This window comes from Corvus moneduloides, chromosome 7 (genome assembly GCF_009650955.1).
Source record: "Corvus moneduloides isolate bCorMon1 chromosome 7, bCorMon1.pri, whole genome shotgun sequence".
Taxonomy (NCBI): Eukaryota; Metazoa; Chordata; class Aves; order Passeriformes; family Corvidae; genus Corvus; species Corvus moneduloides.
The window spans coordinates 23,440,852-23,455,520 of record NC_045482.1 but is presented as its reverse complement, the minus strand read 5'-3'; the positions used below and the strand labels follow the sequence as shown (position 1 = coordinate 23,455,520).

The window sequence follows — 14,669 nt, the reverse complement described above, 5'->3', positions numbered from 1 at the left end:
GACCACCAGTGAGGCTGGTCTGCAGCACTGGAGCTGCCATCTTCCCCATCCCAGCACCATGCAGCTGGTAACAGTGCTCAAATCAATGGCTCTGCTCCTACCCTGGTGTGTACAGCCCCCTCCCGCCATTCCCAGCCCCACCACTCCCAGTGGGTGCAGGAGGATGGTGCAGAGGTTTCAGCAAGTGGGGTGCAGGCAGCATTACTGCTCCTGTGGCCCCCCCACAGCCAGCTCCACAGCAGGCAGTGATGCCTGGCATGCTCATCACCCTGTCGCCAGCCCTGCTCTCCTGTAATTGGAGTGGACATCTTGTCATCCCACATCTCCCCACAGCCAAGGCACTTGCCGTCCTTGCTGCAGAGCCTGACCTGCTGGGCAGGCGCCGGCAGCATGCCAGGGAGGCCATGGAAGGAGGCTGTTCTTGTTACGCCAACGTGTTTGCAAGGGTCTCAGAGGATACAACTTGCATGAGGCAGAGCTGAGTGCTGCGGCCAGCTGGGCTCCGCAGTCACGTTCCCTTCAATTAGATCAAAATTAATGATTGCCCCAGATCCACTTCCCTCTGGGCATGGGGCCGTGGCCAGCGCCAACTCTGGAGTGTGAGGAGCTGGCGAGGAAGACATCGCAGCCAGCTCACGGGCTTGGGCTGGCAGTAGAAGCACTCAGCAAGCTGGATCCATGTCCAGGCCGGTTTGGCCTAGCAGAATATCAGGTGGGAGCTCCCTGATGGGGGTCTCCCATTGGACAGCTGCCGACTGACCACCCAGGTCTGTAACTGTCCCGTCACCCGTGTCCCCAACCCTCCTGGGCTGCCCCCACCACTGTTCGGTGCCCTGGGCTGATCCCCTGCGTCCCTCCTGAGGAGCCACAGCCCCGCAAGCTGGCTGGGAGGGTGAGCTCACAGCACAGCACCAGTGCTGGAGTGCAGTGGGAGTTCGGGTCTTGGTATGGAAAAGAGTCAATCCATCGGCTGGGTGGCAAGAAAGGGATATCACAAGCAAACCCTCATCCAGACTGGGCTAAGAATAGAAACAGCCAGTGCCTGTGTCTTGGAGGGGATGAATCACCGTGAGGGTGCTGGAGGGTACCACAGCAGGGTCAGGTTCACCAAGCATCCCTCCAGACTGTGGGGCCAGCTTCTCCAATGTGTAGATTTCACCTATCTCCTGCTGTGTTCTATGGTGTATCAGAATGCTGATGTTGTAGAAAGCCCTCTCCATGGGGGCTCAGTTATTTTGTCCATGGATGCAGCCTCTTAACCTCCTCTGCTCTCACCCAAATCTCCAGTGTCTGCAGCCGGCCTCCATCACTGCTCTCTGTTATTGCTATCCTCTCTACTCTTTACAATTAGTTTGGATTTTTCTTGCTGCGTGTCCTGGACCAGACACAGGGTTCCTGGTAAGGCCTTGTCACCAGCAAACACTTCAGATGCCTCACGAATTATTCTCCTTCTCACGCAGCTCTGAGCAACGTTGTCCTATTCACAGAGTTCAGTGCAGTTACAGGGCTGTGAGACATCCCATATTAAACTGATAGACCCCATATCCCAAATGAGTGAGGTTTCTCCTATTTTCTCCTAACTCCCAGCTGCTTTTCCAAGCATCTGCCTGGCTGCTGGGCATCTGGAAACACAGCTCCTGCTCACACAGATAACTGCACCTGCAGAACATGTCCTGCCTTAGGGTTCCGCCCCTCTGCATGCCTTGTTTATCCATCCGGGATTGTCCTGGGGTTTGGTGTTAAACTCAGACAAGCTGATGTTGCTGCCCACTGCTGAGCTGGGCTCTGTGCTGCCATCCTGCCTGCTTGGCAGCCCTGCCCTCCAGCTGCTCGCCCTCTGCTTGCTGGGCAGATTTGCTTCCCTCCCCAGCCCAGCTCTTGGTGCTTGTCCTTTTGAATTGTATCTGATTGTTTTCAGGCCATTTCTCCGATTTGTCAACATCATTTCGAATTCCAGTCCTGTCTTCCCCAGCACCCGCAGCCTGCCCCCATCATCTGAGTGTAGTACATGGGCCCTGTGCCAAGTCCCTGATGATCAGCATTCCCCTAGCTGGGGGGCACAGGAGTAAGCAGGAGGGACTCCGCTTTCCCAATCTGCTGGCAAGCCCTTGGCTGGCTCTCCCACCCTGTTGGCTTGCTTGCACGGTGTCTGGGGAAGTCAGCACTGGAGCCCAGGGCACTGTGCTTCTCCTGACTGTTAGCATCATATCCAAGGACTGGATGAGGGACCATCAGTGGGCAGACAGACTCTGTAGCTGCATGTGGCTCCATGAAGGGGCACATGAGCCCCACTACACACCACAGAGTCCCCCTGTGTGGCCTCATGTCCCCCATGTGCAGGCACTCAGCCACAGGTGAGAGGCTCCAGTGTGGAACCTTGAGGACCTGCAGACATGTTGGCAAAGGGGCAGCCACAGCCATTCCTAGCTCATGCTTGATTTTCTGCCTTGTCTGCCGTGAGTAGAAAGCAGTCCCTAAGCCCTGCTGCCCAGCTTCCCAAGCCATGCAGCTTCCCCACTCCCTGCACCTCCATCCCAGTCTCTCCCAGCATGCTCTCTCTCTTCCAGAGCTCCCTGGCTGTGAAGCCATAGTCCTCCCCTCTCCATGGCTTGTAGGAGGCCTGCAGCTGCAGCTGGGGATGGGGCTTGTGCTATGGGTGCCACTCACTTGGGCACAGCTTGATCCCAACCCATCCTGGCTGCACTCTAGCCTTGGGTAATCCTGCAAGGGGATGAGCCCCCAACACCCATTTGTCCTTGCTGGGTGGGCAGGCAGAAGCAGAGTACAACAGGGGAGGAGAGCCAGGAAAGGAGACAGGAGAGGACTTACCTCTTTGGCCACACAGGAGGGGATCATGCTGTGGGGACAGTGCTGAGATATGTCCCCAGTCCAGGTGGCAGTTGGTAATAGACCTGAAGATGGCCAGAGAAAGCAGGGGTATGTGTTCCCCTTGGTACGGGAGACAGGGTCCTGTGGGGAGCCAAGAGACAGTCCTGCTCCCATGCCATGACTGTCCAGCACACAGGACACTGGGCTCCAACTTGTCCCACACTCGCACAGCTCAGTTTGCCTTGTACCTCAGGGTCTGCGCTTATGGGGTGACCTGCCTGGCAGGTCCATGCCCTCATGTCCCTCACCACCACAGCACCTGAGAGGTGCGGGCAGGGACTACGCACCCAGCTCTGCAGACCAGTGACCCAGGGCTGGCCATTGCCTGGCTCCATGGAAACTCCTTGCCACTGGATCAGGCCCTTTCTGCCCATGGTCCTTGCTGGGCCAAGCATCCCCCAGAGGGCCAAGCGTCCCTGTGGCAGCAACTGAGGTCTGGTGGCTATGTGGCTGGGGCACCTGTGGTGGCAGCAGTGCTTGGGTCACCTGCCCAGCCCACTCCCACCGTGCCTTTCCGAGCTGGGGGTGCAGGGCTGTCACGTGCACGCTGCATCCCTTGGGCAGGGAGAAACAGGCGGCTGGGGCTGTGCGTGCTCCTTGCCGGAGGCAGCCTATCATGCTGTATTGACCCACACAGAGGCAGAAACATGTGTGCCATGCACAGATCAATGGGAAGATTGAAGATGCGTGTGCGCTTGCCGGACGACTGGGGAAAGCTTTGCCGTTGGCATTGGCAGCACAGTGAAGGTCATGCTGACCTGCAGCGCAGTCCCCGAGGAGAGGCGAGGCCTCTTGTCGCGCTCATGGGCGGCTGTCTCATCACTTGTCCTCCGGAGACCCTGGATTCCCTGCCAGGCACGCACCTTCTCAGCAGAGCCATGTCTGCTGGGGGAGGTAACCAATGCTGGGCTTGTTCTGGGGACAAGAAGCTGGTGTTTCCCCCACCACTGTGCCACAAGGCAGTATCACAGAGGGTTGCTCGACTTGTGAGACAGGGGGTTGGTTCAGCCTTTTTAGCTGTGCAAACCCTCCATCACCAGCTGGTGAAACGAAGGCAGGAAGCTGGGAGAGATCAAAACTTGCTGGCAGAGGTGTTGTGCATCGAGAGCAGACAGACCTCGGTGCCATGTGGTTCGTGCCTCAAGGTGAACCCATCACCTCATGACTGAGCCACGCAGGCAGAGCACCACTGCCATGGGCACGACGGGGCAGGAGGACGCCCTGCTTCTCACGCTGCCGGCAGGGCAGTGCTGCCACGGGGGCTGGGTGCTGCTTGGGGTTGTGCGCAGGGTCGACGGGAGCGTGCCCTGGAGGGAGCAGACCCCAGGAGGAGCAAGGGCTCAGCAGGGCAGGACAGGGTGAGGGCTACCCCGGCTCAGCCTTTCTAGCAGAGTTGGTCACTGCCTGTGGTGCCCCTCACTTCTTGTGCGCTGCCGTGGGACAATGAGGAGCAGCGAGGGAGAGAGGGAAGAGGGGCAGAAATGAAGCCGGAGGAGTCCCTCTCGGGTGCACAGCGAGCGCAGTGGAGAGAGGGACGGCGGACACGGGGCGCGGGTGGAGATACTGCCGCCCTCCTGGCTCCAGGGCACCGAGGAGCACGGCGGGGGCGGGGGGAGGCACGGGAAAGTGCACCCCTGGCACCCCGTGTTCAGGCCCGCTTCGGCGGCGTCTCGCCGGCTGGATCCCGCCGGGATAGCCGGAGCCGGGGCCGGGACGGCCGGGACTCGGCGCTGGCCGCCGTGGGTCGCGGCGGGCCGCGGCAGGGAGGCGGTTAACGGCCAGGGAGCCGCCGAGGCAGGAGGAGTCCGCAGGCGGGCGAGCAGGAGGGGGCCGCCGGGCGAGCTGCCCGCAGGCTGCCCGCCCCCGCCGAGCCGCGCCGCGCTCTGCCCCGGGGCGCACGGGCCGGCGGGGCACGGCGGGGCCAGGCGGAGAGCGCGGCGGCAGCGGCGACGGCGGGGGGCAGGCTCCGTGCCCCGCCCGCCACGGCACGGCTCGGCACGGCTCGGCACGGCTCGGCATCGCACGGCGCGGCGCGGCGCGGCGCGGCACGAACGGCTCGGCATCGCACGGCGCGGCGCGGCTCGGTTCCGCTCGGCACGGCTCGGCTCCGGCAGCTCCCGAGCCATTCAAACAAGTGGCTCCGGCAGCACTTCGGGGCCGGGGCTGGGGAGCGGGCGCAGCGTGGCTCCCTGCCCCGGAGGCGCCGGGCCCTTCACGCTGCCTCTTTTCTCTGACGCTTGCTCTTTATTTGACGATGAAATAATGTTGACATGTCTTGAATTATTAAGTATTCCCTGGATTTTATTAGCACATGATGCCTAAATGCTGCCTGTATCTGCTGGGGTCTTAACCAGAGAGGAGCGAAGGAGAGAGGCAGAGAGACAGAGCGAGGGAGAGGAGAGAGAGGGGTTTTTGACAGCTGTATTTGTGCTGATAAGCGAAGGCACAAGGAGACGATCGACTAGTGAGACAAGAGGGAAGCAACGGCTCGGAGCTGCTGAGAGGGGCTGCGCTTCCCTCCCGAGACGGCTCGGCCCTCCCGGTGCCGTGCTGGGGCTTGGGGGGGACCCGAACCCCCTCCCAGCGCTTGGCCGGGCTCTCGGCTGGCGCCTGTGCCAGGGGGCAGCTCGCTGGCTGGGCACACCAGCTGCACGGGGCAGATGCCGATTGAGATCGTGTGTAAAATCAAATTTGCTGAAGAGGATGAGAAGCAGAAGGAGAAAGAAGAAGGGGACAAGGAGAGCCTGATCGAGGAGCCTGCCCGGCCCCGCTCCCGAGATCTGGCCACGTTTGCCAGCACCAGCACGCTGCACGGCTTGGGACACATCTGCCGGTCAGGACGGCTGGGCCTGCGCCAGACCCTCTGGGCATTTGCCTTCCTGGCCTCGCTCGCCTTCTTCCTCTACCAGGCAGCCAAGTCAGCGCTGCTCTACCTGGAGCACCCCCACGTCATGGCCCTGGACGAGGAGGCCATCCGCGAGATGGTCTTCCCCGCCATCACCATCTGCAACATCAACCGCTACCGCCACTCGGCACTCACCGACGCCGACATCTTCCACTTGGCCAACATGACTGGGCTGCCCCCCAAGGACCGGGATGGTCACAAGGCCACGGACCTGCTCTACCCTGACCCCGACATGGCTGACATTGTCAACCGCACCGGCCACCAGCTCGACGACATGCTCAAGAGCTGCAACTTCAGCGGCGAGAACTGCTCATCCCGTGATTTCACTGTGGTGAGTGCACACCTGGCTCAGCTTCCCTAGGGGCCCCTACCGGCACGGGTGGCACCCACCCATCCGCGTCGCACCGGAGTAGGGCACCCTGGCTCACTCTGGCTGCTGAAGTTTGCATCTCTCTCTGTTTGAGTTTCCCTCCAAGTTTCACATGGAGAGAGGGAGAGGATCCTCCGTGGGAGCTCTCAGCAGGGCTCTGCGCCACAGGACTGGGCTGTCGGCAGGTCTGTGCCTGAGGGGTTCGCGGGCAGGAGCCGCAGTGGGTGAGCAGAAGGGTTCAGCGGTCCCCAGGGTGGGTGTGCAGCGGGCGGGGGGAAAGCTGTAGCATAGAGTCCTGCTCCAGCCTGCTCTTCCCCCGGATCAAAGTGCCCTGACGCAGGGTGCTTTACTCAGAGAGAGGGGCTGGAGCAGAGGGGCAGGCGGAGACACCTTGGCACATAGGGGAACCTTTCTGCATTTGGGGGATTAGCACTGGGATGTGTGTAAATGCGGAGGCTGCCGGCATTGCACACGCACGTGTGCACATGCCGAGCACAAACGCCGAGCGGCTCTGCTCTGGAGGCACGGCCACAGGCGGGCGAGCGGGCAACTGCCCGGGGCTGCCCACTCACTGCCCGGGACTGGCAGCAGGGCCTCTTCCGAGCAGCGCCCAGTCTGCCCAGGCAGCGAGCCCCTGGCCGACCGCCGCCAGTGTGCAGCTCTCACCAATATTGAGCCTGGAATCACAAATCCCCGCTGTGGTTTGGGAAAATAAATGTGCTGAACGGGCAGAATACCTGATGGGACCCTTTTCAGACCTTAATGACTCTGGAAATGAGCTGCCTCTCTCCTACGGCTGCCAGGGGCTACTGCTCAGCTGGCTCCTGCCTTCTTAGGAGCTGTGCTGCCAGCCGGACCCCGCTCCGTGCCGGGGAGTGGGGTGTGATGCCATGGGCTGTGCAGGATACTGGGCAAGAGAGGAGGCTTCCGTGGGGCTGGAAATGGCTGATGCAGCATGTTCCATTTCACTTCGTGCCCATAGGTACAATGCCTGCTCAATGTGCAGAGTGATGCTGTCCCTGGGAAAGAGACGTTCGGGGGGGGCTGCCCTGTGCGGGGGGGTGGTGGTGGCATGGGGCACTGCAGTGGATTGGGAAGGAGCGGGGGACAGCGGGGGGGGCAGCCCCACTCCTCCTGGGGATTTGCTGCGCTCTGTGCCTGCTGTACGCCAGCTGCTCGAGTTTGCCGGGAAGCAGTGTGGTTCAGCAGGGTTTGGAGCAGGAAGCTCTGGTGCTGGACAGTCCTGCACGTGGCTTGGCCATGCTGGCTCCAGCCCTGGGGTCCTCCTGGAGGATCCTGCCCAGCTTTGGTTTGTAGGGGAGGCAGCGAGCCCAGCCTTGTGCTGGGCGGCAGCACGGCATGGCAATGGGATTTGGTGTGTGCTGAGCCACACTGTGAGGTTGGCAGGGCACAGCTCAGGTGGATGGGGCAGTACAAGCTTCCCATAGCATGGACAGAGTGTGTGGCATGCGCTGTGCTGCGTGGCAGTGAAGGGTGACCGCCAGGACAGTCTCTGGGACCCAGTTTCTCAGCGTGTGGCCGTGCAGGACCAGCTGGCCTGCCTACCTCATCTGCTTACGAGTATGCCCTGGGGATGCCCAGGCAGCCGGGCTCTGGTGTGCCGGCACCCTGCACTGGAGCAGGTTTCAGGCATGAGAGTGGTTAGTGCCAGCTGACCCGTAGGCTCATGGCCAAAGAAGGGGAGTATAGGGCTCCTAAATCCTCCACTCTCTCTGTCCACAGCTCAACCTTCCTGGCCTTCGAGGCATCAGGGGCTGTCAGCAGAAAGGGGTGTACCTGTCGCCTCTCACTTGCCTGGAGCAAAGGGGTGAACCTGGGGCAGGAGAGGCTGCAGAGCATGGGTGTGGGGAGGGGTGGGTGAAGATGTGATACATCTCTCTACCACATAACATGTCCCAAAGCCTTGCCAGGCAGCAGTGGGATCTGTCAAGGCATCATACCAATTGCAGCTGGAGCCTTCTACTCCTTTTCCCTGAGCCAAATCGGTCCCTTGTGCCTCCTGGGAATAATTGAAACACAGCACAGGCTTCTTGGCAGGCGGGTTGCGTCCCAGCTGTGGTGTGTGGGCTTGGGCACTCCTGTGCCTCGTAGCTGTGGCCCCAGTGAAGGGGCATCCAGGGTGCTCATGTGGTGGGGAGCTCCAAGCTTTGTTGGTTCCATTTCTGGGTTCCCATGTGAGCCTTCGTGTTCAGAAAGCTTTTGTACCCCCTCTGCTGTGGGCGAGTGTGTGAGCCACAGCATGTCCTAGCAGTGATGGAGGGCTCCCAGACTGCAGTGCATCCCAGTAGGGCAAACGGCTTGGGGTCCCAGGCACCCAGCCCACAGCAAGCGGCTTTTGTAGCAGAGACTGTCCCCCGGCGATACTGGAGAAGGGAAAGAGCTTTCCCTGCAGCCATGTTTGCAGGAGTGCTGGAGTTTTTCCTTCCCTCTGGGCTGAGGTGGACTTTGTCCAGAGGCTTGAAGTTTTCAGCACAAAAGTGGCCAAGCTGTGGGGCTGCCGCCGACTGCCTGTCTGGGAGCAGGAGCAGCGCTGGGGCTGGAACATGTCCCTTCGCACTACTGCTTGCAGACCGTGCTCACGCAATAAATAACTCGTGCGGATCCTTTAAGTAAGAGCCGTGAGTGGTAAATGATCTTCCCCTATTCAACGTCACAAATCCACATTCTTTATGGGACAGCAAATTAAGAAACTATTGGGAAAAAAAAATCCCCAGCGTAAGCATCTTCCATGTAATAAAGCCCGGCTGGGCTGTAAATCTCCCCAGCAGCAGGGACAACCCTGAACCGCAGCGAGGCTCCCTGCAGCCCCGCTGACAAATGTGCCCCCTGTGCCGGCTGCTAGAGGGCCGTGCTGGAGCCCTGGTAGAGCCTCTTCTGACCCCACTGAGCTGCGCCGTGCTCCGCAGCCCCCCAGTCCATGCCGTGGCCGGGGGCACTGCCCAGTGCCCACCGGCGCGGTGTCCGATGGATGCCTTGTTGAGGGTGCCGGGCACGGCAGAGCTGAGGGTGCCGGTGCAGGAAATCAATGGCACTCTTTACATGCCGTTGAGGAGGAGGTTGGGAAGTGTCCCCACGGGGCTGGGGCTGAGCTGCCGCGGGTGGTTTGCACCCACCCTAACCTCCCTGCCTGGCACTCCAGTACAGGCACAACCCGAGGCCAGTTCTGGCCATGTCGGGTGGCACTGAGGGAAGAGGGAGCCCTCCCGACCGTGCTTTGGGGATGGGGGGACAGACATATGGGGTGTGCAGGAGTTTGGGGGCTGTGGGAGGAAGGGCATGGAGGGGGCCCCCTCAGTTGGCAGCAGCATCCCGCCTGTTCGCCGGCGGTGGCTGCAGCGGGAGGCTCCGTTCGCGGCCGGGCAGGAGCCCAGTGCCTTTCTCAAAACCTCATTCGTTGTCAAAAGCCTTTTGTTTGCGATGTGTGGCTGCCGAAGCCAGTTGTGCCGGGGCTGGAGGCTGGGGGGGAGCAGGGAGGTTGCTGAGAGCTGGCAGTGCCTCTCGGAGCTGGCACTGGCCCCGGCTCTCCAAGCTAGGCCTCCTGCCTGCCCAGGATGTGGGCAGTGTGAGGGGTCTCCCCAGCACCCCATGCAGACCCCAGAGGGGGAAGCCCTATGCTGAGATGGGCAACATCCTCAGCTGCATTCCACATGCACACAAGAGATCCTGGTTCAGGGGGTGGGCGGGGGCAGCAGGCTGTCACCTCTGCCTCCTCCCAGCCAGGCTCTCCCACTGCTCCTGACACGGGGACTCTCTGACCTTTCCACCAGAATCGTACTTAATAAATGTCACATTTTCAGCCTATTTTTACTGGGTGAAAGAGCTGGACTGGTTGTTGTTCACCTGCTCTGCCTGGTGCCTGCTCAGCCCCTGGCATTCAACCACTCCATTTTCCCTGTACTCCTGTGCAGGGCTGGGTGAGCTGGGGCCCCCCCAGATGCTCTGTGGGCTCCAGGTACTGCAGAACCTGCCCTGGTTGGGGCACAGAGTGGCTCTTGGGCCAGGCAGTGCCATACGGGTCTCAGCACATCATCCCATTTGGAGGGTGGCATGGCTGTGACTGTGATGGGTGTCCTGCCATGCCTGGCAGGGACTGGCTGGGCTGGGGCTGGTGGTGTCAGTGCCCAGGAGAGGCTGGAGCATCCCTCACTGATCCCATGCCTGTGAGCTGCTCAGCTGAGCCCATCTGTGCCCATCTGGGCCACAGCACTCCGCACACTGCATCCACATCCTGCAGTCCCAGCCCAGTGCCTGAGCCAGCTACCCAGGGGCTCACAGCCCATCTGGAACCCTCCATCCTCACAGTCTGGCCACTGTGCTTGTGCATTTCCAGGCTCCTGGGTGGTGCAAACATGTCGCAGGTTGGCCATGCTCCTGTCCCGAGCAGCGGCAGCAGCATCTCCGGTGCTGTTACACATGAGCCACCTGGGCACAGCTTGAGGCGCTGTTTGTGCCAGAAAACGGGGGACTTTAATGCAATTCGTTGCCATTTAATTTTACACAATTCCTCTGCTTAATCCACTGAGAAATGCTAATTTATACAATTCACGTCTAAAAATAAATGTCAGTCCAGCAGCTCCCAGCAGCGGGTAGCTGCTCCCACCAGCCCCCACCAAAGCCTTCTGCAGGGACCCCAGTGCAGACCCCACCTTGCTCCCTGCCAGCCATGCTGTTACTCCTTGTGCCGGGTGCCTGGGCTGTGGCACCAAGTCTGTGGATTTGGGGATAATGGGATTTTGGGATACTGTGGTGGGAGAGCAAGGGGTTGGCTGCACCCAGGGGTGTCACTGCAAAGCCCCTCATGATGGTGGGGCAGGGTGACAAGGGGACAAGCAGGTGTCTTGGCAATCTGACTCTCTTTCAGATGGTTGGAGAGACATTATTGGCGTGGGGGTCGTGAGGTATCTTTGGGACCACCACTTCCTCATGGATTCCCCCAATAAATCTGGGTGCAGCCCCATGTGCAGCTGCACCCTGGGCTGTGGCTGGGGATGTGTGGAGCAAGATGGGTGCCCCAGTGCAAAGGCCTGTCATGTAGCCACCTGGGCTGCACATGAGGGATCCAGCCACAGGTCAGGACAGGTTGGCAGGTATTAATTGGTCACAAAGTGCAGTTAATGAATGTGGGATGGGAGGGAAGCCTGCACCCCTCCTGCCCGGGGAGTGGAGATGCATCATGAGGTCTCTGAGGAGGCTGGTCTGCAGGGGACAGCGAGGGGACTGGATCATGGGGACAAGGGGATCCATGGCTGGGAAGAGCCTATACTGAGCTCCCAGACCCCTGCCTCTTGCCCTTGCACATCTCCATACCCTGCTGCCCTCCTCCCCAATGCCACTGCCCCAACCATCTTGCCCCCATTGCCTCCCCTTCCCCACCCCTTTGCTGAGCAGACCCCCAGCACCGACACCAGCAGCAACAATGGGGAGAGGGTGCCAGGGCAGTGGGGTGGGCATCAAGGGCCATGGCCGTGGGTGCCAGCTCCCTGCAGGAGGGGGGCAAGGCGGGGGAGCAGGGGGGTGCGGAGGCGACGCAGCGGGGGAGCAGAGATGCTGGAGGAGCCGACGGCTTTCCCACCGTCTCCCTGATTGAGATCGGATCACCGTGAGCATAAAAAAGCTCTCTTCATAATTATATTTAATGAATTGACTTTAAAAGCTCTTATGCTCTTATCTGGGTAATTTAATATCACACACTTAATAAGCCTGTCTCCGATACGGGGGGAGCCAGCGGCCAGGACGCCCGCGCCTGGTGTGTCTCCCCAGGGATGTGGGACGTGCCATGAGGCTGAGTCCACGTGCCAGGCTGAGTGGGGGGGACGCTGCTGCCCCTGGGGCCAGGGCACTCGTGGGGTGACTGCGGGGCAGTGCCCCTCCAGCACTGCTGGCTGCAGAGGGGGCTGGGCACCTCGGATGGCTGCGGGAGGGATGGGGACAAGACACGGGTAGGGGATTGGCTCCAGGAGCTGGTGCCTGGGGCCACAGGGCTGAGAGACCGTGGGGCGATGGGAGCACAGGGCTGTGGGGCTGACAGGGTGCAGGGTGACAGATGGGGCAGCGGGGTTCGTGGGGTGCAGCATGGCTGGCTGGGCATGGGGCAGGGCTGGTTGGGGTGCAGGTGCCCTGTGCCAGCAGCATGGTTGGATGCCACATGGTCCCATGGCCGAAGGGCATTGCTGTGACCCCATCCTTTATGTGGCAGGGGTCCCATGGACAGCACTGGGGACAGCCATGGGTCAGAGTGCACCACAGGCTCCAGCGCCATGATGCTGTTGGATCCTGGTCTCTTTCTGGCTCCAGCCACCTGGGGTAGTCAGCTGGGATGTCATGGAGTTAAATGAAGGCTTGTCACCACGGTCTCTGCAGCTCTGTCCCGCACCTCCCCCCCCACCCACCCGGCTCCTGCAGTCCCAGAAGGAGTGTGGGCTGCCTCCTGCAGGTCGGCATTGCTGCAGCCCCACTAGAGTCTCTGCCCCCCTCGCAACCCCCCCACGAACCATCACTGCGTGCAGGCTCACGCCTGCGGCGAGCCGGAGGGAAGGCTCTGCCATATGGAGCCAGGGTCCATGGGGACTGCAGGAGCCTGTATGTGGGCTGGGGCTGGGACCTGTGTCCTGTGGCCATGGGGGCAGCCCCCAGAGTCCTCCACACCGGACACTCACTGGGCAGTGGGGTGGAAAGCCACTGGCCAGGCTTGTGTTCTCTACATGTCAGAGCTGCTGTGAGCTGGCCTGTCCCCCCAGCCTGGCACCATGTCCCCAGTCACCCTGCACCCTCGAGTCCCTGATTCCCAAGTGACTGAGGACAGAGCAGCAGTTCCCAGCATCCATGACTGCATTGCCCCAGGACAGGTGTCAGGGACAGGGTCACAAGGGCAGGGTGAGTGATGTTGGCCCTTGGCCAGCCATCCCCAAGCTCCGGAGCGCCTGGCAGTGCCGGCTGCCATCCTGCCACTTGGCACCAAGGCTGGGTGGACTGGAGGGAGGTGCGTGCCAAGGTTGTGGGGCAGGGGAACAAGGACACAGCTGCCACCTGGCCCTGCGGAGGCACTGGAGGACAGCCCCAGGCAGAGCGGGGATCCCAGCTCCCCACTGGGGTGTGGGGCAGCCGTGCTGGGTCTCCCTCCATGAGGGAGTGTCTGGAGAAGGAGGTTTACGGAGCTGCACTAAGTGACGCAAATGGTTTGAAGCCCATAAAGAGAGACGGTTTTATGTAAGATGACTATATAAAGCTCTGCTGTTCTGCCATTGATGAGATATAGGCCTTTATTTATAGAAGGCAATGTTTGCGGTGCAAGTGCTGAAAGCCAGCCAGGGACCTGCAGATAGGGTGTAGAGTCATTTGACATGCAGCTGCCGTCGACACTGTTCACACATTAAAGAAAAAAATTAACATGTTTGCAGCCAGTCAGGTGGAAAAAACAATAATTGTCGAAAAACGTATTTCCCCCTTTTTCCAATAACAAATAACTGGAACGCTGTTGGGGAGGCTTGAGCTTGCTTTCCCTCTGGGAAAGGATGGGCTGAGGCTCCAGCCAGGCTAGTGGATGGAGTGGGCAGGGGGAGGCAGACAGGGTGGGATGAGAGCCCAGACAGGGGATGCTGCCACAGGGTGGACGTCCCTGCCTAGGCATTTATATGTCCACGACTGGAATAACAGGGCCTGCAGGCAGGGGTGAACGCACCAACAGCTCAGCATGGCCATGTGTGTGCTGGGGCATGAGGAGGGGGAACAAACATCAGGACACGAAGGTGTTTAGTATATATGGGGCTGTGGACCAAGCCCCGCTGGATTTTCCTGCCTGGCCCAGCATTGTCTCTCTCCACCTGCACACACAGGGATGCTCTGAGGTTATTTCTTAGCCAGATGTGACTGGGTTTTTACTGGAGAGCATGCAGCCAGTCCCTGTGGTCAGAGCGCCCTGCCAAATTCTGTTTCATGCATGAAAGGAGGAAAAACTTCTCATGATTAATTGTGCAATAGGGGAAAACATGCCTCTCCAACCTGCTCCTTGACAGTCGCTGGCCTTTACTCCCAGGCACTGCCCTGACATGCAGCTAAGGGAGGGTGCAAGGACAGGAGGGTGCTAACACCTCTGCCATGTCCTGCCCTGTCCTGACTCTGCCATGACCATCAAGGGTCCCAGCAGGGAGCAGTCAGGCTCAAGGTCGAGTAGCTTCCCTGCAGTTTCCTGCACTTTTCTGTGGATGGCTGTCCCCTCCTCATGCTTCAAAGCCTTCCCCAACGCCCCAGTGCGCTGTGCCAGGCACAGGCAGGGCTCTGCCAGCCCCATCACCCACCATGCCACCATTGTGCCACAGCAGGCTGGAGGTGACGGTTTCAAATGGCGCTGTGCTGCTGGGCTCGGGTTGGGGGGAGTGGACCTGCACCCTGATGCACTGGGACTCAGGGCTCTTGCATGTGCCTGCTCTGTCCTTAGGAGATGTCGCTGGCTGCATGGCTGCTCCTCCTCTGTCACCCTCGTGAAGC

At 60.6% G+C, this 14,669-nt stretch overlaps 1 protein-coding gene across 2 annotated transcripts in view; it reads left to right on the top strand.

The window, feature by feature from the left end:
• The window catches only part of ASIC4 (acid sensing ion channel subunit family member 4), a 63,901-nt gene that overhangs the window by 30,065 nt on the left and 19,167 nt on the right, over positions 1-14,669 (top strand). The window contains exon 1 of one of the 2 annotated variants that reach the window (XM_032113669.1): positions 4,933-6,125. The exons of the other annotated variant lie outside the window; for it this stretch is intronic. Within the exon in view, the coding sequence (XP_031969560.1) occupies positions 5,550-6,125 (576 nt within the window). The 5' untranslated portion in view covers positions 4,933-5,549. Of the gene's footprint in view, positions 1-4,932; positions 6,126-14,669 lie in introns of those variants that run through there. 2 annotated transcript variants of the gene reach the window in all.